At 35.2% G+C, this 24,995-nt stretch overlaps 1 protein-coding gene across 1 annotated transcript in view; it reads left to right on the forward strand.

The window, feature by feature from the left end:
- Positions 1 to 24,995, forward strand: part of SESTD1 (SEC14 and spectrin domain containing 1) — a 149,593-nt gene that overhangs the window by 97,961 nt on the left and 26,637 nt on the right. Inside the window, exons 7-10 of the mRNA XM_027865929.1 lie at positions 3,597 to 3,694; positions 5,012 to 5,067; positions 11,027 to 11,238; positions 16,269 to 16,391. Coding sequence (XP_027721730.1) covers positions 3,597 to 3,694; positions 5,012 to 5,067; positions 11,027 to 11,238; positions 16,269 to 16,391 — 489 coding nt within the window. The remainder of the gene's footprint in view (positions 1 to 3,596; positions 3,695 to 5,011; positions 5,068 to 11,026; positions 11,239 to 16,268; positions 16,392 to 24,995) is intronic.

The following is a 24,995-nucleotide window of genomic DNA, read 5'->3' on the forward strand; positions in this document are numbered from 1 at the left end:
TATAGCCTGTTCATACCGACCATGTCCCTCTTCATTGCCCTGGAAATGACCTTCAGTTTGTGTGATCTTCAATTTCAGTTCTTGGGAGATGGTAGTATTTCATAAAACAATACCAGAAAAATGTTGGTATTTAAAAGATGAGACCCTCATTTCTGAGAGAAAGTTGTTTCATTAAAATGATTTTGCAGTTTTAACATGGGAAACAAGCCCACCTTCCTCCTTCCTTGTTTTTTGCGCCCAACTCATTGTCCATTTTCAGTGTGTCAATCCAAGATAGACGAGCTTTGTGAAGTGTTAATTCAACTGGATATTCTAATAACCTGAACAATAGACATTCTTCATCCATTTGGTTTTTCTTGTGTGGGTAATTAGAACAAAGTCTTTGGAGTGATTATGAATCCAATTTAGTGAGTTCTGCAGCATTAAAGGGCTTATTATAATTATTAATCGGCAAAAAGAAACATCTGGCAGAGTCATCTCTCTTTGACTTGAAAAACTTTGCAGATATTTTTGCTTTAGGAGTGAACACGTTTGATAAGCATACTTACCTATTTTATGTCATTTTTGATATTAATGATAATAGGGTCATATAACATTATCTCCTTTGTATCTTTAAGAGAATCTTGCAAAATTTTGTTATATGCATGAGGGACTTTTTTGAAAGATAGTCTTTAAAATGGTTTTTGCTTTAAATTTTAAAAAAATTTGGAGCAAATCTTTTTTGTAGTTAACAAAACAATCTTTTATTCTCTACATATTTTAGCCAGTTGTATAGTGATAAAGATATGATCTACTGAGGAATAAATATCACTTGCACAAGTCTGTCTCTTCCCTTCTAATATCTTCACCAAGCATATCTTTAGTGCTTGTATAGATTATTCTCAAGAACATTTTCTTCATAACACTGTATAAACTGTTCCTTGGTTCTGTTGATTTCACTCTTGTGTTCATACTACCTAGGATTCTCTGAAATCATCTTATCATTTCTTAGAGTGCATTCATATTCCCTTCCCTTTACGTGCCACATTTTGTTTAGCCATTTCCCAGTTGACTGAAAGGCAATCCTAAGATAATTCTTTAAATTCTAATCAACCCCTTCCCCCCTCACCCTCACCCCCCAACAAGGATCAGGAAGTTTGTTTTGCTTATGATTATGTTCTCCTCAGTATTACTCTTCCTCTTAAGCCTCTCCCCCATCCCCGCTTTTCTTTGTTGAATTTGATGTATTTCTAGACTGAACTATATTTGTGCAGAACCTCTCTTTCTGATAAAAAGGAGGTTTCTCTGATCCCCACTCCCCTAGATGTCAAAGTTGATAGAGAACTGGGCTGGAGTTAGGAAAAACTGAATCCAAATTCAGCCTCAGATACTTAATAGCTGTGTAACTCCTATAAGTTACTTAAATTCTGCTTTCCTCAGTTTCCTCAACTGTAAAATGAGGATGATGATAGCATCTACCTCCCAGGATTGTTGTGAGGATCAAATGAAATCATGCTTATAAACTGCATAGCAAAGTGCCTGGTCCATAGTAGGTATTTAATAAATACTTGCTCTTTTCCCCCCTTCCCTTTCCCCATGTTTCTATACTCTTCTTCCCATGTACCCCAATCATGAGAAATAGCAGATTCCATATAGCAAAATCCTTCCACACTAGTATATTCTTCTTTTTACCATAACTTCTCCTCCTCCTCTTTTTTTTAAGTTAAATTTTTTTTATTTAAATTTTTTTTTAACATGTGTTTTTAAAACTTTAGGTTACAAATTTTCTCCCTTCCTCCTTCCCCACCCACCCTCATTGAAAACACAAGCATCTCGATATAGGTTATAGATGTGTAGTATGCAAAACACTTCCATAGTAGTCATGTTGTGAAAAATTAAGTATATTTCCCTTCATCCTATCCTACCCCCCATTTATTCTGTTCTCTCTTTTAACCCTGTCCCTCCTCAGAAGTGTTTGCTTCTGATTATCCCCTCCCCCAATCTTCCATCCCCTCTATCAACCCCCTGCTCTCTTGTCCCCTTCCCCTCTTATTTTCCTGTAGGGGAAAATAGATTCCCATATCCCTTTGTGTATGTTATTCCCTCCTTAAGCCAAATCCGGTGAGAATAGGATTCACTCATTCTCTCTCACTTTCCCTCATTTCACCTCCACTGTAAAAGCCTTTTCTTGTCTGTTTCATGTGAGGTAATTTACCCCATTCTACTTCTCCCTTTCTTCTTCTCCCAGTATAATCCTCTCTCACCCCTTAATTTTATTTTCTAGATATCACCCATTCATCTTCAACTCACCCTGTGCCCTCTATCTATCTATCTATCTATCTATCTATCTATCTATCTATCTATCTATCTATCTATCTATCTATCTATCTATACATACATATAATTCCCCCCCCCACTACCCTAATATTAACAAAGGAGTCATGAGTTACAAATATCATCTTTCCATGCAGGAATGTAAACAGCTCAACCTTAATAAGTCTCTTATGATTTCTCTTTCCTGTTTACCTCTTCCATGTTTCACTTGAGTCTTGTATTTGAAAGTCAAATTTTATATTCAGTTCTGGTCTTTTCCTGAGGAATGCTTGAAAGTCTCCTGTTTCATTGAATGACCATTTTTTACCCTGAAGGATTATACTCAGTTTTGCTGGTAGGTGATTCTTGGTTGTAATCCTATCTCCTTTGCCCTCCGGAATATCATTCTCCATGCCATGTGGTCCCTTAATGTAGAAGCTGCTAAATCTTGTGTTATCCTGATTGTGTTTCCACAATACTTGAATTGTTTCTTTCTGGCTGCCTGCAATATTTTCTCCTTGACCTGGGAACTCTGGAATTTGGCTACAATATTCCTAGGAGTTTTCCTTTGGGGATCTCTTTTAGGAGGTGATCTGTGGATTCTTTCCGTTTCTGTTTTGCCCTCTAGTTCTAAAATATCAGGGCAGTTTTCCTTGATAATTTCTTGGAAGATGATATGTAGGCTCTTTTTTTGATCATGACTTTCAGATAGTTCAATAATTTTTAAGTTCTCTCTCCTGGATCTATTTTCCAGCTCAGTTGTTTTTCCAGTGAGATATTTCACATTCTCTTCTATTTTTTTCATTCTTTTCGATTAGTTTTATAGTGTCTTCCTCCTCTTAAAACGCCCATAACAGAGCAATATACCTCCAGGACCTCTGTTGCACTTATTTAACTTCATAAGTAGCCTTTGAAGATATTAAGGTTTTGGAGGGACACTTATTTAGAATGTTATTGCCATAGCATCAGACAGCCCCTTCCATTTATTCAAATAAATTTACCTTTTTAGCTTTTTTTTCTGTAGTCTTGTGTTCATATTTCAAAATTCCTATTCAGCTCTGGTCTTTTCATCAGAAATTTCTTGAAAGTCCTCTTTTCCACTAAAGGTCCATTCTCCCCCTTCCCAGCCTCTCCCTTAATGTTATTTAGCTTTTCAAGTTAAATTATTCTTGGTTTTAAGCCCACATATCTTTTTCAATTTTTAGAATATTTATTCAAAAATCTTCATTTTTAAAGTAGAAGATGTGAGTTCTTGTGTACTTCCTAAAAAGATGCTTCTAACAAAATCTTTTGTCACATTTTAGGTCTTTGAGAAGTTTACCAAAGACTCTACATCTTTACTAGATGAACTTGCTTTGATCAATAATGGAAGTGATAAAGGAAACCAGCAGGAGAAAGAAAGGTATGTATGCAACATTGCTCAGCTAAGTTTAATCTTGAATGAGATACCTCCTGAGTTACTACAGGATAATTTAGCTAATGTAGACAAGTTTGAACTTTAAACTCACATTCTGATCTTGCATTAATTTCATGTTCAAGTGACAATAAATTAGCTTCACCACAGGGAGAACTTAGTCTTTTTTTTTTTAAGTAAAGTTTTTCTTTTTCCCTAAAAGCCATTTCTGATGAATAATTATGCATTTACTTTGGTTTATAATAATGAATAGATGTTCAATTATAAGAATTTTATGTGGAGGCTGTTTTTTTTTAATTGCAAGAACTTGAATGTTTTTTCTACCTATCTGAGTGCTAAGAAAGAGTATGTAAAGGAGCAAAGATATTAATAAAATTGTTATGACCTAACTAAAGCATGATATAGCACTTACAAGCTTAGTTTGTGGAACTTTCTCATTACAAAATGGATAATATATTCTATTCATGAGTTCAGTTTGGAAAATTTACTGTTTTATGAATATGACTGAAGTATTTTTCAGTTGTAATATCAAAGTGTGACTTCTCAGATTTATCATTCTAACAGGTTTCCATTGCACTTAACAGCTTGTAAGTCCCATTTTTCTCAGTGTGTGGGCCAAATCCTTTCTCAGAGTAAAGTTTAAACTCTTAAGGAGGAAAATTGACTCCTTTATTTTTCTTGGATACACATTGGTTACTAAGCCAGCAATTTGTCACGTGGCAATATGAAAGAATTAAAGCACTCATTAGACCCATTACTTATCTTTTGGTTGTAATTTGTAAACACAGTGAAGCCTCATTAAAATACACTTTGTTATTTACAAGGATTCAAAATGCACTATATCTCTAGTTATGTATCTACTACAAATAGAAACCCTTGATATTATTTATTAATTACAGATAGTAGTGTTTAGCTTGTCCCCTAGTACCATGATTCCATTTTAGTATCATTTCATCAATGAATTAAAGTTCTTCATTTTGAAATAAATATTCACAGAGTAAATATTGTAGTGAATCATGTATGGATTCACTTAAAAGTATTAATATAATACAGTCTAAACTTGTTTCCAGAATAAATACAATGTACTGGCAACTGTAGCTTTAATCTATCATGTTATTTCCATGGCTACCAATGTTTAATCATCTCCAGTGGTCTTTCTTATCTAGAAATTTGCAGAATTCTGGTATATAGAGCCATGATGTATATGTGTATCAGAGTTTTCGTGTATTCTAATTATTTTCTTTGGTTGCACAGATAAAAATATTTAACTGTTAATTTTATTTTCAAAATTTTGGTAATCATTAGATCCATGGATTTAAACTTTCTTCCATCGGTTGATCCTGAGACAGTTCTTCAAACAGGTAAGTTGAAAAGCTTGTGATTTTTGGAGTAAAAATGAAAAGACCAAAACTTTTGAGAACAGAAGGGAAGAAGAAGAGACATAAGGAAGAAGGATGAGATCAAAGGAGAACAGTGTCTGGAAAGCCAAGGCATTCAGGAAGGTGTGGTTAATGTATCACTAGGTGTAGAGAAGTCAAGCATAATGATGACTGGGAAAAGGTCATCAGATTTAGAATTTAAGACAGCATTGGTAACTTAGGAGAGAGGACCATTTCTTTCAAGTGGGTCAGAAGCCAGATTGTAAGATTGATGGCATCAAAACTGTAGGTTGTCTCTGTTTAAAAAGCCGTCACATCCAGATACCTCAACTCTAGATTTGATGGAACATTAGGACCCCTCCTCCATTACTCTTGTCTCCAGAGATAATTCTTCCATACATCTTATCCAATTTTTTTTTAGCTAATGTTACAAGCTTTGATGAACAAAATATTTTTACAGATTTTTGGAGATGAAAATAATTTCAGCCATTGTTACTTTATTACTTTGTCAGAATGCACTTAGCTGCACTTTAGACCATTGCAATGATGCACAGGTTATAGATAGAACAAAGCCCAATAAGAATATTAATTTTAACATTTAAAATTCTCATGTCAGGGTAAGACCCTTATTTTTTCATTTACCTAAGTGTACATGCCACTTAGAAGTCATAGAATTTAGAGCCTTTAGGGACTTTAGATATTATCTAGTTCAAATACCATCATTTTATAGATGAGGAGTTGAAGCCAGAGAAGTTAAGCAACTTGCCCAAGGTTACATAGTAAGGAATTGAGCAGGTATTCAATCTTGGACCATTTGACCCCACTAGATTACTACTTCCCAATGGAAATTCCTCAAATTATCTTTTCTGCCTCAATCTAAAAGGACTTTAGAGTACTTTTAAATATTTGAAAAATACTATTTATATTTTTAAATCATAAATTTAATCTTCTAAGGATTAATTGTTGACTGAACATGCTCTGGTTTGAATGCTTCATTAATGATTGTTTTGAGTAAGGTAGAACCAGCTTGAATATATAAAACCAGATGTTCCTTAAATTATACCCAGGATATTTCTCTAGTAGTAGTATTCTCAGAAGATAATTTGTGTAATTATTATAAGTAGATTTAAAACTTTTTAATAGTTTATAATATTTTGGGAAATACCCCTTCAAAAACAGGTGTTCTTAAAACTATGTTAGGAGACTAAAGAAAGTGAATCCTAAATGTTTCTTGTTTTGTATCAACTTGTTTGTTTGTTTTGTTTTTTTGGCTAGGCATTGGGGTTAAGTGACTTGCCCAGGGTCACACAGCTAGGAAGTGTCAAGTGTCTGAGGACATCTTTGAACTCAGGTCCTTCTGACTCGAGGGCCAGTGCTCTATCCACTGCATCACCTAGTTGCCCGCAGGTTTTTTTTTGTGTGTGTGTGTTACTGCCTAAAGATTTCACGATTTCCAAAGAAATGAATGTAGTCACTGAGTTGGTATAATTAAGAAATTATAAAATCATTGGTAAAAAGCATTATATAGATTGCAACTTCATTTCATATAAGTAATTTACATTTGATACTTTAAAAGAATCCAAATTCTAAGTGTAAGCAATTAAAAGCATTTTTCTTTTGGTGGGCTAGAACTAGGACATCTTAGAACTAAAATTAGAAGCATGGCCAAAATAGATGCATATTTACGTTGAGCCTGCTTGGTTTGTAGTAATTGAACTTCCTAAAGGCATTCCTCATAATTCCCTTTCTCTGTGTTTGGAATTCCCTGGGTATCTGGGTCACTTTTTTTTTAAGGAATTCTTTAAAATGAAGAAAATAACATTATTAAAGAGTTGTAGATATACATACACATCTGTAAACACGTGTAGATATAGATATGTATCTGAAACATTCTTAGGTATACCATGTCAGGAAGTTGTTACCATGGAGACACATTTTTAATTTAAATTTTTTAAAAGTGCGTTTCCAGGGAATTTACAGAAATTTATGAATTTCTCTAATATTGCAAATTGCAATCCACAAATAACCAGGAATCACCTTTATTTTCTTCTAGCTAACACCTGTGTTTTTCATCAGTACAATCACTATTAATAATATTGTCATAAATTCATAATAATAAACAGTATTATAACATTAAATATATCTCAAAAATGAAACACTGGTTACCGGGTTGATCTATTATCTAAATTTACAAAAGAGATTTTGATTTAACTAACCTCATTATTTAGTATTTTTTATTGTTTTGAGGCTCAGTGGATAGAGTACTGGGCCTAGAGTCAGGAAGACCTGAGTTCAGATCCAGCCTCAGACACTTCCTATCTGTGTGACTCTGGACAAGTCATTTAACCTCTGATTGCCTGACAAAAGGATCCACTGGAGAAGGAAATGGCACACTGCTCCAGTATTTTTGCCAACAAAACCCCATGGACAGCTATACTCCATGGGGCCACAAAGAGTCTAACACTACCCAACAACTGGGAAAAAGAAAAAAAACAACAATGAATTAATTTTGAGTTATACACTGTATAAAACAAATTTGTAACTACCTAGCAAGATTTTACTATATTTTTGAAATTTATTTAAAATAAAAGTTTTGCCATTTGATATTTAAATATTCTATATATCATTCATACATTTATAGTTTATCTGGCTTAATGGATTTATAGTTGATATATTAATCTTTTGCTGTTGGACATTAAGCATTAAATTCAATCCATGCATCATAGGATATACTATCCATTCATATTCCAGAGATTCTTCTTGAATCAGGAAATGTGTAGATACCATATCATGTTAACAATTTTTTTCCTCTTTTAGCCTTTCACCTACTTGCTACATTATTATTTGCTTTTCTTATAGAAGCTGTGTTTAAGGACTAATCCTGAAATATGATAATATACCAAATATAAAAGTATTGCAAAAGGAAACAAGACACTCTGGTGGGAGCTAAGTGAAATGCAAATCAAGTCCCTCCTCTCAAGAAACTAAAAATGCAATAGAAGAGAGAAAAATGTACACAAATAATGATAATATTATAAGAACATGAGAGGAATAATAAAAATTCTTTGAATTCCTAGAAGAGAGAGATAGTTCTGAACAAGGTTGGGAAGAAACAGAGATGTGGTCTAGGTTATTGTAGAATTATGTAAGATTGAAATTGGCAGAATGACTGGACCCAAAGAGTAGTCACAAATGTAAAGGCAGTTCTCTAGTGAAGTGACACAGGGATTTCTGTTTGACTCCTGTGCTTTTCACTGTTTTAATCAATAACTAACTTGGATTAAGTAATAGAAGACATTCTATCAAACTTAGAAATGTCACAAAGCTGGGTGGAATAGCTAACATATTTTATAGTGGAATTGGATTCCAAAAAGACATCAGCATATGGGCTGAATGTAACAAAATTAATTTTAATAGGGATAAATCTAAAGTCCTATTCTTGTACAAAAGTTCAACTTTATGAGTGTTATGTGGGGAAAGTATTGCTAGACAATAGTTCCTTTGAGAAAAATCTGGTGATCTAGTGGCCTTTGTACTCACCATGAGGAACTAATAGTGTCACACAGCTTCCAAACAAGCTATCGTTATCTTAATAGGGGCATAATGTCCAGAACAAGGGAACGGATAATGTCACTGTATTCCTCCCTGATTGGAACACATAGGTAGTATTGTGTTCGGTTCTGGACATCTTATTTTATGATATTCAGGAAATTCATCTTAAAGTGTAATAGGTTGGTCAGGATAGTGAATGCTAGAGACTGTGATATGAGTCTGGCTTGAAGGAACTAGGGATGTGTAGTGTAGAGCATCATTATATTTAAGCTTCATGTCAGGAAAAACTTCTAACATATAGAGCTGACCAAAAGCATAAAGGACTGCTTCAGGGGGGAGTAGATTTCCCCTTCATTGGTGGTTTTCAAGCAGAGGCTGGATGACTAGTTGACATAATGGGAATTCTTTTTGCATATGGACTGAATGAGATGGCCACCTATGTCTTGTTGAACTGTGAGTTCAGCAGTCCTGAGAATGTATTGAAAAGACTTCATCAGGGACACAATCACTTTATTCAAATAGTTGAATTATTGTTATGTGGAAGGAGAGATTAGACTTGTTCAACATGGTCTCTGAATAGGATTGGAAGCATTGATCTCAAAGACGTTGATTTTGGGTGCAAGGAGAACTTCCAAATGGAGCTATCCAAAAGTGAAACAGACTTCTACATTATATAGTGGTTTCCCTGTTACTAAAAAGGTCTTCAGATAAAAGGCTGAGTGACTACATTGGGGGAGGCATAATGGGAGAGCAGAGCAGTTTCATTTACTGTCTTTGTATTCCCAAAAAACTAACACAGTGCTTGGCACATAGTAATTGCCCAGTAAATGCTTGTTGGGAGGCAGCTAGGTGGCGCAGTGGATAGAGCACTGGCCCTGAAGTCAGGAGAACCTGAGTTCAAATCCAGCCTAAGACCAAACATTTGACACTTACTAGCTGTGTGACCCTGGGCAAGTCACTTAACCCCATTGCCAAATCAATCAATCAATAAATAAATAGATAAATAAATGCTTGTTGATTGATTTATTGATGCCATTAGAGCTGCCTATTAGGACTTCAGTTTGGTTCAATTCAACAAATATTCATTAAGGCCCAATAAGAGCAAGGTTCTGCATTGGAACCTAGGACTACAGAGACAAATACCAGACAGTCCCTGCCATTGAGAAATTTACATTTGGTGGGGGATGGAGTGAGTTTGCAGTATTTACACAAATTATACATGGTAATTGTAGGAGGAAGAAAACATTAATAGTGCAGGAGATCAGGGAAAACCACATGGAAGAAGTGAGGCCTGAGCTGAGGCTTAAAGGAAGGGAAGGATTCTGCAAGGTGGGGTTGAGGGGGTAGTGAATTCCAGGTGTAGGAAGTAGCTTGTGTAAATTTACAGAGGCAGAAGGTGGATCGTTGAATTCAGAAAACATCCATCAGACCAGCTTTCCTAGAACATATGAAGGGAAACAATGTGAAGTAAAGTTAGAAAGGCAGGATGGAACCAGATTGTAGAAGACATGCCAGATTGAAGAGTTTGTTTTCTAGCTTATGAGGTGTAGTTTTTTTGGTCAGGATAGTGACATGATCAGTTCTGTGGTCTCGAAAAGTTATTTTGGTTGATATCTTATAAAAAAAGAGTTGAAGGAGGGAGATCCATTAAGAGACTGCTATTGTAGTCCAGCTGAGAAGTTAAAAAGGACTTGTTAGGGTAGTTAACTATAAGAATATATGTGGGAAATGTTGTAGAGATAAAATCCACATGATTTTGCAGCTAATTGGAGAATTATGAGGAAGAGGGGATTTGTAAATGACTGCAAGCATGTTTGTGCCCCCAAAATAATTAGAGAAGATTGGAGGAAGCGCAAGTTTGGGGAAGGAAAAGATTAGCTCTATTTTGGATGTGTTAAATTGAGCTTCTGAAAAAACATCAAGGTCAAGATAATACAATTTGCAGTAGGAAAAGCATTACTAGAATTGATGAAAGAAATTAGGCGTAATAGCCTAGCTTTATAAATTTGGATGTTGTCTTTTTGAAGATGTTCATTGAACCTATATAATTTGATGAAATCACCAAGGGAAAGAGTATAAAGAAAAGGAACTGTGATTGAGCTTTGGGATAAACTTATATTTAGGGTAATAAATTAGTGTGGCTTAGGAGTGTGTTGGATAGATTGATAACAAAGTGCCATCACATTATAGGGGATTAATGTGGAATGTAGATTGATGCATTACAGTCATAAATAAGCAAATAGCATTCGTTTTATATAAATACAAAATTAAGTCCATAGGCTACTGTAGCATTTTTGTTATTGAAAGATCATTAAAATTAACAAAACAGAAGGTATGATACTATTTTTTTCTCATTGGGGACAGTAATAATTGTCTTTTGTTCTCAAAGGTCATGAATTATTATCTGAATTACAACAGCGCCGATTTAATGGCTCTGATGGAGGAGTCTCATGGTCACCCATGGATGATGAATTGCTTGCCCAGCCGCAAGTCATGAAATTGCTAGATTCGTTACGAGAACAATACACACGTTACCAGGAAGTTTGTAGGCAGCGCAGTAAGCGTACACAGCTAGAGGAAATTCAACAGAAGGTAATGCAGGTAGGTGCCAGCATCATCTTGGGGTGCGTGCATGTGTGTGTGTGTGTGTGTGTGTGTGTGTGTATGTACAGTCTTTGCTCCATTTTTAATGATGCTTTGAATTTTCTTTTCACTATTTAACATATTAGACTTTACCAAGTCTTATTTATATTAGATTAAATGTAGATCCTAATGCAGTCTTGCCAGATACATTTATGATTAGGTATCCCTATGCATCAAATGTTCTTAGTTTCATTATATGTTATTTATGTAGTGATGTCATAAGAGTTCCAAGAGTGTGAAAAATAACCATGACAGTAGTGTGGTAGTTATTTGGGACCTGTGATTTAATTGGTATAGTAGCACACTCCCGGAATGCACTGGCATCTGTTTTCCAACTAAGAGTGTTAGAGTGTTGCTTGGGGAGGTTGGAGGGAAGGGGGTGGAGCAGAGAGGGAGGGAAGTCACTTCAAGGTTAAAAACCTTGCCCAGGGTCATATAGCCAGGATTTGTCAGAGGCAGAACTTGAACCCACTATTCGCTACTCTGTACATTATGGCACTTCTCAAAACCAGAAGGTAAAAAAGAATTATGCAAATTTTACTGACCTAGTAGATTGTTAGAACTTTTCTTGAAGGTTATATAGAAGTTCATATAAATACAAACATTTGTTGAGTGACATATGACATAAATAGGATCTGAAACTTTTTTCTTTTAGTAAATTAATATTCAAATTGGAATGAAGTTTTATAACCTTCTTTGGCAAACTGCCATCATTAATGCATTTAAATAGACTTGTTTACTGGGGCATCAACCTTAATTTACATCATTTTTATTAGAAATAGTCATATGTTTGCTCTGTGTTACTAGTGCTGTGCATAGTAAGTGAATTAAATCATAGCATAGAAAGAACTATGTAGTCATTTAATTGTTTCCTATGCTACTTTGAAATTTTGATTTTTTTAAACAATTATTGAACTCTTTTAATATTCTATACAGTTAGTAGTTTCTTATAGTTTTCATGATTTTTTTTTGGCCTGGATATAAGATACCATCATTTCATTGTTTCTGGAGTATTCTAAAATTGAAGTTTAAATGGTTCATATCGTGTTAATCTTCATTTAAAAAAAAAGCCTCCAATATATAGCAGATTGTTAATGAGCTTAAATTTTCCAGTTGCTTTAGTTCAGCTTTTACTTTTAGAATTTAAATCACGTGAGTGATTTGAATCAGTGAGGCAATTAATTGTAAGAAGTATTTAAAGCATTTGAAAGATGTATCATTTCACTATTCTTAATTCTGAATGAGTAATACAAGTAATAGATGAGGAACTCTTGATCCACAAAGATAAATACTGATAAAGCTGAATAAATGCCTATGTATGTCTGTTTAAAATTTGTCATTCAGTTTTGATTTTAAAATGTTGAAGAGGAAAAATAAATCTGTTTCCATACTCTCCTTTCTACCTCTTCTTCCCCATGATTAAGGAAGCACAGAGTAGGTTGTACACTGGTATTGCAGGAACAGGCATTTGGAAAGAGAAGGAGCCCTGTGCTGCAGCAGCATCCATCCATTTTGTGAGCAGTGGAAGGGATCATTACCCTAACAACATTACCTACAAAAGAGCAGGAGCAGAAGCAGGGGACCTTGATCAACAGGCTAAGGAAAAATTGAAATTAAAAGAGTATTCTCTCCCAAGCAAGGAAGATAGAGAGTATTAAATATTAAAAGAGTAACAGGGAATTAACATGCAAATGACTTGTGATTTTCTCTCAGCATCAGTTTGGTAAATTCCCTTTATCCATTGATAAGACTTGAACCCAGGTCTTTTTGAGTCTAAGTTTAGAACTATATCCACCATCCTACACTGCCTCCATTAATAGAGAATGAGAAGTACATAATTAACAATAACAGGAGATATTGCTCTATGCACACACACATATGTATGTGCACACACACACATACACAAATAAATAAAGATTCACAGTCTAAAGACGGATTCATATAACTTATCTTGTTTGATCCTCATAGCAACCCTGTAAGGTAGTTACTACAAGTTTTCTTATCCCCATTTTACAGATGAGGAAACTCAGGTTCAGAGAGTATGACATATCTATAGCCACAGAGCTAGTAAATGTTGCATCTTGAATGCCTGTCAAGCATATTTTCAACCATTCCACACTCCATTCAAGTCATACCTTAAGAGGATGTTGTGTGAACATTTAGAATAGTAGTGATTGGTGACTGAGGTACCATTAAGAACAGATTAAAGTGATTTCTGTTTGTGAGATAGTATAATATAAAAATGTAAATATAGTAGTTTTTTATATACATATGAAATGTATAAAGTTTAATGTATAAAATATATAATCATATAAACATACAAAATGCATGAAATATAAAACTGTAAATATACACATAAAAGTAAGCCTTTAGATAAACAAAGTGTTATATTTGCCCAATGCCATTAACCATCTTGTCTGACACTGTTTTCTTTTGCTAGAAGCTCAGAAATAGATACAGCTGGTACCATTCCTATATGGCACATAAGGCTATAGCTAGCTGTAGCTTTTATCATCAGCTTGCTCTTCATTTCTGGTGCCTGCTGTGTATGAGCTGCAGAGCAACATGACCCATCATCTGAAATGGACAGATTCTGTAATACCACCATGACCATGACCTAAGAGGAGAGGATACCCAAGGCCAAATACTGTGGCAGCCCACTTTATAAATAGAATAGTTAACACATGTAGCTCTTTAAGGTTTGTAAGGCTCTTTACCTATATGATCTCGTTTGATCTTTAAGATCCTATGAGGTAAGTGCCATTATTTCCATTTTGCAGATGAGGAGGCTGAGGCTAAGAGAGGTTAAGTGACTTTCCTAGGGCACCACAGTTAAGTGGGTAAGGCAGTATTTCAACTCTGGTCTTCTTTACTCTAAGCCCAGTACACTATTCTTTCTCCTTCATTTTAATCCACCAACTCTTACCATAAATGTTTTATTTTTTCACTGCTTTTTCACCAGCAAGCATAGGCTGTTTTCTGCATATACTAGCCTCATTTTAATTATCTGTCCAATGCCTAGGTAGTCTAGTAGAATTGCCATGCACACCCATCTACTTCTTTTTTAAAACACATTTCTATTGATATGTTTTTTATATTACCATAGTTTTTCCCAGTATCCTTTCTCTTTCCCTTCCCAGAGAGGCATCCCATATAGCAAATAATATTTTTTTCAGACAAAAAGAAAAGAAAGAGGGAAAAAATTAGCATAAAATGATCAAAACATTGAAAAAGTCTGAAAATAAGTACAGTGAAATGCTAATATTTGTGGACGTCTCACCTCTGCAAAAGGGTGATATGGGAGTTTTTCTTCATACTTTTTTTGAGCCCTGATAATTTTTTATAATTTTGCAACATTACTTTTCATTTTTTTTGTGGTTCTTTCTCATTGTTGTAGTCATTGTGTATAGTTTTCTTGGCTCTACTTCATTCTTCAAAAATTCATGTAAATCTGTTCATACTTCTTTGTATTCATCACATTTGTCATTTCTTGCAGCACAATAATATTCCATTACATTTATGTAACACAATTTGTTTTGCCATTCCCCAATTGATGGCATCTACTTTGTTTCCATTTCTTTGCTATCACAAAAAGTACTACTATAAATATTTTGGTGTAAATAGGGATTTTGTTCTTACTTATGGTCTCCTTGGGGTTAACCTAGTAATGGAATAATCTATAGGTTAAAAGGTTATGAGCACTTTAGTCACTTTATTTGCATAATTCCAACTTGCTTTCCAGAATAGCTATAATTCATAACTCTAACAATGCACTAGAGTACCTATCTTCCCATAACCCCTCCAACAGTGACTAGTCCCATCTTTTGTCATCTTTGCCAATTTGCAAAATTTGAGGTGAAAATTTAGTATGGTTTTGATTTTCATTTTTCTTATTAGTGATTTGGAATATTCTTTCATGTGAGTTGTTAGTACTTGGCAATTTTTCTTTTGAAAATTTTGTTCATATTCTTTGACCACTTATCTCTTAGGGAATGACTTTTGTCATCTACTTGTTCTTATGTTAACCAGTCTCCAGTAATGGAAAAAGAGAGTTCCTCCTCTATATTCATAGCACTAAACATAATTTTTACCTATAAGTAATAAAGCAGAAAGTAAAGGTACATAAACAGTTTAGTTAATGAACAGGTATATTTTAACATAAAATAAAATGTAGAAGATATATATTTTATGTCTCTACTACTTACAGTTTTAATATAAGTCTAATCACTAGAATTTTATTATGTTAAAAAGATACTACTTTTCACCAGGTGGTAGCTACCCAAGTGTAGCAATAGTGATTATAAATAATTAATTCATGTCCATGAAACTAATTAATTTTGTGCCCACCAGCATAATTCTATGACAGGAATGTCTTAATGTTTATTTTTTTATTACAACCATAGCTATCTATGTAATTAATATTATTGTATGACTATATTTTGTCTCCCTAACGAAGGAGCTACTTTTCATGTCATTTACATGTTTATGATAATTTAATCAATGATTCAGGTTAATTTACTAATAGACTGCGAGTCTCATAACACCTGACTTCTAGAGTTAAACTCTACAAATAGCGTATGACTTTGGGAAACTTATTTAAGCTCTCTGGACACTTAACTTCTTCTTCTGGAAAATGAGAAGGTTGGACTAGATGTTCTAAGGTTGCTTGCAGGTAAAAGTTCCTACATTTCTGCATTTCTCTCTTTTCAAGACAAATCTTTTATGTTACACATATGAAGTAACAAACAAGGATTCTAAATTCCTTTCATCCTATTGGATTCTCAGCTATACTGACAGCCTGCAGTTTATCAAAAGTCACCCCCCATCAAGACAAATATTAAAAGCCTTGTCACTATATATCTTGGTAATTCTGAAGTACATATATGTTTTTACTGACTGTGAAATGAATTTTAGAGACTCTTGGAAAAAAATCATTAGATGATTTTTTAAAGCTTTTGATCATCCTGAGACATATATTTTATTTGTAGGTTGTAAACTGGCTTGAAGGACCTGGGTCAGAACAGCTAAGGACACAATGGGGAATAGGTGATTCAATCAGAGCTTCACAAGCCTTGCAGCAGAAACATGAAGAGATTGAAAGTCAACACAGTGTGAGATTTTTTTTCCTTCAAATTGCAATGTAACTTATTATACATAATTAGTTGTGAACTACTTATTTTAGTGACAAATACCCATAAATCAGGTGGTCAATGATTTAAGGATTATCATAAAGGGAAATATGGATACTCTTTTGATAACCTACTCAATAGATAGCTTTTTCTTTATTGTTTCTAACATAGTTCTAATTACATAGTTCTTCACAATTGTAGTCTGTTTTACTCTTTTCAAAGATACAATGATAATTCTTCTTCTGTCCTCAAAAAATATAAAATGAAAACAGAATGAATGATAGTCCTGAAAAAATTAGGAGTCTAGTCTTCAATCAGATATTGGACTCTATAAAGCTCCCAGTGGGAGACTTCTATGCTTTCATGGGGAAAAGAACAGCACTGCACATGAACTGCTTGGTCCTGTGTGCTTTTGGGAAAGAATTATGAAATACCGTCAAAGCTGTGCTCACACAAAGGTTTTCAGGGTGTGCAGAACATAGAAGAGGTCAAAGAACTTTCTTCCATGCAGGCTTGGGGAGTTCACATTTGAAAGTGTAAAGGGATAAATCAAATAGTATTTATAAAAGTTTAATATAGTATGGTCAGATTCTTCAAGTGATAGATACTTAGTTGAATTCAGCAAAAAAAGAACACTCTACATCATTGAAAATTAATTTTACTCCCCATGCATAATCTATGAAGAACACATTGTAAATGCTGAATAAATGTTAATTAGAATATTGAACATTAGCAACCTTTTTAAAAGTGAGCTAGAGATAACTATTGACTATCCAGAGGCTATTTTACCTAGTGCATAGATAAACTAGATACTGCTTCCTATTATATTTTTTGTTGTTGTTGTTGTTGTTTTAGGTGTATTGTTTCTCATTAACATTTTTATGTAAGAATGACCAACGGAAAATGGTAGAAGTAAAATTCAAACCAGTTTGTTTTTAAGCACCGTAGAAGTTCTCATAAAAGATTTGATTGATCAGGCTTGTGACAAATTAGTTGAAATGGCATGTGTGGATTATCTGTAATTTCTATTTATATTATCTTTTTCCTGGTACAGCTGAATTGTGGGGGGCCTCTGATGTTATTTGTAATCATCTAAGAAAGGAGGTGGGATTAGAGTAGGTAAAGCGTGGTGGGACACAGTCTAACAAATTGCTGAGAATGTGGGTAGGAGTGTGTACCTCCATAGGATTTCTCAAGTAATGAATCAGTCAATCAGATCTTTAATTAAATACTTACTGTGTGCTAGGCACTGTGCCAGGCATTGGGGTATAAATATAAAAGTGAAACAGCCCCTGCTCTCAAGGAATTTAAGTTCTAATAGGAAGAGATAGCTATATATAGGGAAATAATGGTCTGGAGAGTCATGGGGATAGTAAAGTGATTAGAGTCATGGGGTAGTTGGTGATCACACCATTTCCATAAGCAATAGCAATGCAGATTTGATTCCTATTCCAGAGCAAGAGGTAAAGGAGGTGCAGAGGAGCTCCAAATCAGTGGCAAGATAGATGGCAAGATATGAAACATAGTCTTGAACTTGCTGGGTATAATGGAGGCCTAAGCTAAGGCAATCCAGTGATTCAGGCTGGAGCATTAAAATATAGTGAAGCACTCAAAGAATAAAAAAAATTGCAATTAGAAAGCACTGTACTAATTAGGAATTAAAAGAACACATGTCAGAATTCAAGGTATCAAGATGACTCTCCTCAATCATCAAGTCTTGAACCCCAGAAAAGCATTTGAGGCTCTGGAGAAATGGAATAGCCATTATTATTCTAGGCTTTTTATATCTGTAGTGGTCCTGAAGCCAGAACAGCCTCCACAACCCTCAGAGTAAGGGCCCACAGCCAGAGCAACTTTGAGGTATAAAACTCTGGGTCAAGCTGTTGAGGAGAAAGGAGAATGGAAGAGAAGATGTGGAGATGAGAGTGAAAGGAAGAAGCTCCTATGACTATGCAGGGGCAAAGACACAACCCAGATCTTAGCAATGTATATAGGAACCCAGCCAATGGCTTTTCTCCCATACCTTTCCAGCACCTCAATTTCTGTCCATACAAAATCATTTCAGCTCCTACCAAAGGGTCAATTATCACTCAATCATCATTCAATGAAACAGTCCTGTGGTGGAGATGAAAGTTGTGTGGATGGGTCCCTCAGGACTAAGTCTGGAGGGATATGATTCCAGATGGGTAATAGGAAGTTATGGTAGACAAGATTCTCAGAGTAGATTGCCGAATGGGATTGGACATGTGAAAGAGACCAAGGCTTAAGGGTTCTGAGCTCTGGTGAAGCAACCCAAGGGTGGGGAGAATGGTCTCTCCCTGGCGTTGGCCTGGCAAGCTAGTCCCCTAAGAGCCAACAGTGTTAACCATTGCTCAGGTACTCAGAACCCTGGCAGCAGGGGCAGACTGGGAAATGGCTCCTTTCCCATGATCTCCCAGGGTGAGGTGAACTCAGAAAGGGGAAGGCCAGAAAGGTGACAGTGCTTCAGCCCTTATTTGAAGTTTTACCCTCCCCAGCTTCTCAAACTTTCCTGTCCTTGGAATGTAGGAAAGGGCTTAAAAGGCATTGGAAACCTTGGGGGCAAAGGTGTACCTGAAAGGAAACACACTTCTTTTAGTCAGGAGTCATCAGACCAGGTCATTGCTTAGAAAGGGCCCCCTTGGGACAGCTAGGTGATGCAGTGGGTAAAGCTCCGGCCTTGGAATCAGGAGGACCTGAGTTCAAATCTGGCCTCAGAGACTTGACACTTACTAGCTGTGTGACCTTGGGCAAGTCACTTAACCTCGATTGCCTCACTGAAAAAAAAAGGGCCCCCTCCCTTCTCCTTCATTGCATCCCCAAAGGAGCTGGATTTCAGTGGCTTGGATGAAAGAGAAATGGACTATAAGTAAGGAGACCAGGGTTCTAGTCCTTGTTCTGATACTAAGCATGAGCCCTTGTCTCTTCCTCTTTAAAATGAGGAAGTTGGGTCAGGCAGTGTCTCAGTTCCTCTCCAGCTCTAGCAGTTTATGAGTATAAGGCATATGTGTGTAATTTGTCCTACTTCAGACCTATTGAGAGTTGAATAAGCCACCCTTTATGACTTTAGGCCAGAGACTCAGTCACTTCCCTTCTCTGGAATGTCAGTCACCCTCTGTAAAATGAAAGTGTTGGACTCGATGATTTCCAGAGTTCTTTCTAGTTAGATGCTGGGAGGGTTTTTTTTGGGGGGGGGGGCGGGGCAGGAGCTTAAATGTACATTGAAGTGAATAGGAACAAATGAACACACATTTTAAAATATGTTTCCACTTTGTCATAAGGTTGAATTTGATGGACTAGTGACATTTTTACTTCCCTAAATATATTTTTATGCCTCTTATATCATTATGCAAACTCTAGGTTTGCAGTTTCTTCCACCACAGACTCATTTAGTATAGTGAAACAAGCATATATGGATCTGTGCTTTCATTGATGTGGGATTCTGTCCAGTGATGCAGATCACCACTTATTTGTGCCTGTCTGTCCTTGGAACTTGGTCATTTACTGAACATTTCTTCTTTTCAGGTCACTGGTCTAGATGGTCAAGAAACAGGCTAAGAGACCAAAATCTACGGCATATAGTAGGCTCTGAATAAGCGTATGAGTATTGTACTAAAATGAAGGTACAGGGCTGGCAACCTGGTATAGTGGAGAGTTCAGGCTCTGTCATCAGAGAACCTGAGTTCAAATCCTGTCTCTAGTGCTTTCTACTTGTGTGATCCTGACACACAGGTCATCAACCCTCCCTACCTCAGCTCCACATCTGTAAAAAGAAATTTGACCAGATGGAATATGAAGTCCCTTTCCATTTTAAATTTATGGTTCTCTAACCTAAGACAACAGTAGATATTTCATGATTAATTTACAAATTAATTGCACAAATTCAGTACATAATTAAGTTTTAGGGGAGGAGATCACTTAAGATTGGGATGGTTAGGTAAGGCTTTATAGAGGAAGTTGAAGATGAATAGGATTTTAACTCTCAGAGAATGAAGGGAAAGCACTGTATTTGATAGATCTTGTTTTCTTCAATTTTAGCTATTAAAAAATCTAAGGGTATTTAACATTCTATGAGACTTAGAACTGAGCTTTCCTGTTTTTTTTTTTAAACCCAACATTTTTATTTTCCATAATTTTCTCTGAATTCCCAATCCCTTACACTTTGACTTTCAGCCTTATCATTCAACTGAGGTTCTTCTTTGTTCCCTCTTTTTTTCTCCTTCTACGCTGTCTCTCTTGGTTACCTCATCACTTCCCAAGGATTCAGTTGACATCTCCATGTAGATGAATCCAGGCCTAATCCTTCTTCTGAGTGCCAGGTTTAAATCACCAATTTCCTATTGAGCATTTCAACACTGAATTCTCAAACTCAGCATGTCCAAAGCAATCTCTACCATCCCCCATGCCCAAATTCCCACCTCTTTTTCTGATTTTCCTATTTCTGTCCAGGATACCACCTTCCTTCCAGTTACCCAGGTTCACATCCTTAAAGTCACTCTCAACTTATTCTCATCATCACCTCTCATATCTTTTCAATTGTCAAGTCACATTGAATCTCTCACAGTACTTTCACCCCCTTCTCCCCACGCACATAGCTATCACAATTCAGTCTCTTAACACTTCTTACCTAGACTATCAAAATAGTCTCTTAACACTTCTTACCTAGACTATCAAAATAGTTCTACCTCTCTTATTCAGCTGCTAAAGTTATTTTCTTATAGAACAGGTCTTAGTATGTCACTCTCATGCTCAATAAATCCCAGTAACTCCCTGTTGCTTTCAGGAGTCCTTCACAAATTGATTCCATCCTGCTTTTATACCTTTATAATACAGTACAGAACACTACCTTTCACAAATTCTGATTCAGGAAACTGGCTTTTTTGCTGTTTTTCATATATAACATACCACTTATTGTCTCTATGTCTTTACAGGCTGTCCCGCCTTCCTATTATGATTTCTAGTGCCTTCCACCCAAAATTATCTTGTATTTATTTTATAAATATTTAAATACAAGTATATACGTACATGCAGTATGCCTGAGAGAATATTAGCTCCTACAGAGCAGGTATTGTTTGCTTTTTGTCTTTGTATCTCCAACAAATAGCTCAGTACCTGGCACATAGTAGTCACTTAATAAAAGTTTGTTGATTGCTTGATTGACAGTAGTTTTATTTCATAAGTCAAATTGAATATCATCTAGTTCTACTGTCTTGATTGTGCCTTATCTGACCTATTGTACATGGTTTATTGCTAGTCATCTAGCTGAAAAAAATGTTGATTAAACAGTTTAATTGCATAATTGCTCCAAATCCCAATGGCTAATGTAAGCTTTAATTTTCACAGTTTTTATGGAGTAGTTTTAAAATGAATTGATCATTGCTTGTTCAACTAGTAAATGTGGACTGTGGAGACTTTTAATTGAAAACTTAAATTCTGAGCTTTGGTTTTCATAAGATTTTTTGCCTCTCCTTTGTCCTTTTGTTTTGGTTTTATGTCAACTTGTAAAAACTTCATTTTTTCATCACATTTGTATCACACTTTGTGTCATGATTGAAATCTTTCTATAATACTGTCTATTCCAAGGGACAACATTATAGTTGTTGACTATCTTTTAATGGCATGCTTTTGCTACTTCAACAACTAAATCTTCTTCAATGGAATTCAAGATTAATCTATCTTATTTTACTTTAGAGACTAGTGTTTTAATAAGGTGTCCTCCTCTTCCATTACTGAAAAGGCAGAAGTTGGAAGGGGTAAGTAAGGAACAAGGGAAGCTGTTGTTAGAAATTTTATTTTGGAACTAGGTTTTAAAATTTGGCATCAGAAACTAGTTTGAGGTCTAAAGACCTTGGACTCTTATTTTCTATGATATGCGTATTCATAGATAATGGTTGGTTGAATTATATAACTGACTAACCATATGAGGAATATTTAGTCATCCAATTTCTGGATGAAATTGAGAAAGGTTAATGAGCTAAAAAAACAATGGTAATCAAGCCCTGAATAACAGAATTAATTGCTCTAATGACAGAGAGAAAAAGACAAATCAGTCCCAGCAATTAATCAACTAAAAGGGCTAGAATTCCCTCTGTACAAAAAAATCCTTAAAAGAGTGTGAGCAATCCAGTTTTATATTAAAACGAGGAAAATAGCAACTCAGGTCCTACTATCTTTTTGTATTTTACAGACAGCCCCTTAGGACAGAATTCCCATAATGTGTGTGTAAGTAGTTGTGGGCAGACATAAAGGGCCTAACAGAAACAGAAATCTCATGCAAGATTTTAAGCTAGCTTTGGCTTTGAGGAGATAAAGCATAAAGAATTTACAGAAAGAGGCTTAGGATTGAGTCTGAACACTGCACAGCCTGTGTTGACCTGTTACTTTTGAGTTTTCCCAGAATAATTCCCTTTTCCTTAAATCACATGCTGTCATTATCTTGGACCTTTTGACTTAAAATGAACAATTGTATATGTTCCAGCAATAATTTTCAGACACTCTAGTCTCTATTAAGAATGAAGCCTATCTTTATTGAACATATTGACAGTGTGCTACCTTATGCATCTTCATTTCTAGTTAAGATGAGGATTCCAAAATGGCTCTTAAAATCAAGTAAAAAGATATTAGTGACTGTGTTAGTAGAATAATTACTCTTTAAGGAAAACATATAGTGCCATCAAAAGATAACAAATAGTTGGCATTGTGTGGGCACAGCTGAAAAAGATCTTAGAGTGAATCATGGAGAAAGCATGATACAACAATATAATTTTTAAAAGGGCAAGTCTCCCCGATACTGAGATCCATCAATTGGAGTTTAAATATGGAAATCACAAGGTAATCCTGCAGTACCCATAGGAACAGATCTTTGGAGTTGGTTTTTACTATGGTCTTCATTTTTATTTTCTATTTTAACCCAGCTCATACAGTGCTACCTAACTCAGTGTTAAAACTACATAATGAGTTTTAAATGATTTGGCTGCCTCCCTTGTGAATAATGCTGTGGGTTCTTCTTATTTTACTTTTATGGATGTTGGTGGCCCGTTTTGGAGCAGTAGCTGCTTCTTTCCTAGCTCACTCTCCCTAACTTCAAGTGTGCTTCTTATTCACAAAATTAAATCAATCAAATTGAACTTTTGTCTTTGTGTACTTTTTCAAAAGCTAATGGGAAACAGGGTGGTAAGAGTTTTGTCTTTTTTTTTCCTTTGAATCTGAAAGCTGCCTATATTAATAAAATTTATTCAATAAATACATTTTAAGCACCTACCATTTGCAGAATGCTGTGGGCACTGAAAGAAATAGAAAGATAAGTATGACTTTAATCCTTGACTTCATACACTTTGCATTTTATTGATTACTGAATTGCCATACCACCAGTTGACTTGGACATAGATATAATCCTGTAGGTACATATGGTTTCGAAGTGAATATAAAAATAAACCCATTATAGTAAATAATACAAAATGTAAGAACGTTGAAACCAAGAAAAATGTGAGTTGGGATTTCAGTAACTGCTAAGTATTTGCTGAACACCTGCTGTATACAAGGCACTATGTTTGTCTCTGTGTAGTATACAGAGGAGTGCCATTGTATTTTACTTTACTTATAATCCTATTAGGAGTTTTAGGGGAAGAAGGGATATCAATATAAGGAAAAGTGCCCTTGGTCTCATCTCAGATTAGTGTTAGCTTATAACATTATTAATTAATATTAATATAATCATTATTAGCTTAGTATATATCATGTAGCATTAATATATAATAGTAATTATTAGCTTACCAGCAATCAAAAAAATAACTTTGATTTTGAAATTCACCCAATTATTTAGTATTATGCCTTTTTTTCCTCAAAGCCATCAAAGTACTTTCATAGATTTTAAAAAAAAGTTCTTTGAGCATTGGAGAATTCATACTTTCCTCATCCCCACTCATTGACTCACTATTAACTATGGACAGCCATGGAAGATGAAAGAGAGAAGGGAGGAGATAAGTTTAGAATATTGCTGTATGTATTTTCCATATTTGGTGAGTTCCAAAGAACACATGTTGCACCATGTTTTTTGAATTGCCAAAGAAAATTATGCTGTTTTAAGTGGAGAAAGAATTTTAGGTCATCATTTTTCCATAATACTAATTAAGTCACATTTCAGGAAAAATGACTGCAAAGAATGACAAGTCATCCCAATGAAGATGGGAAAGGAAGGTTGATTCTCCATGGATAATTCTAGGATTATTGTCCTAATTAGTCAGTTTGGTACTGTGGGAAAGAATTCTGGATTTGTACTCTGGGGTCCTGGATTTTAATCTTGTATTGTAATTATCCATGTATATTTGAAGTACTCCCAAGCCCCCAAAATTGTCAGGTCTTGAAGGTGGGAACCATTGCCATTTTGTATATTTATATCTCCGTTCCTTCCACAGTACCTTGCCCATAATAGGTGCTTAATAAATGCCTGTCTTAATTGAGACCAGGCTAGAAATCTACATTTCAGAATCATCTACTTATAGTTAGAGAGGCATAGAATTATTAGATTCAGAGGAGATCATCAGATAGTCTCTCATTTTTCAGATAAGG

This window comes from Vombatus ursinus, unplaced genomic scaffold (genome assembly GCF_900497805.2).
Source record: "Vombatus ursinus unplaced genomic scaffold, bare-nosed wombat genome assembly UNPS02014779.1, whole genome shotgun sequence".
Taxonomy (NCBI): domain Eukaryota; kingdom Metazoa; phylum Chordata; class Mammalia; order Diprotodontia; family Vombatidae; genus Vombatus; species Vombatus ursinus.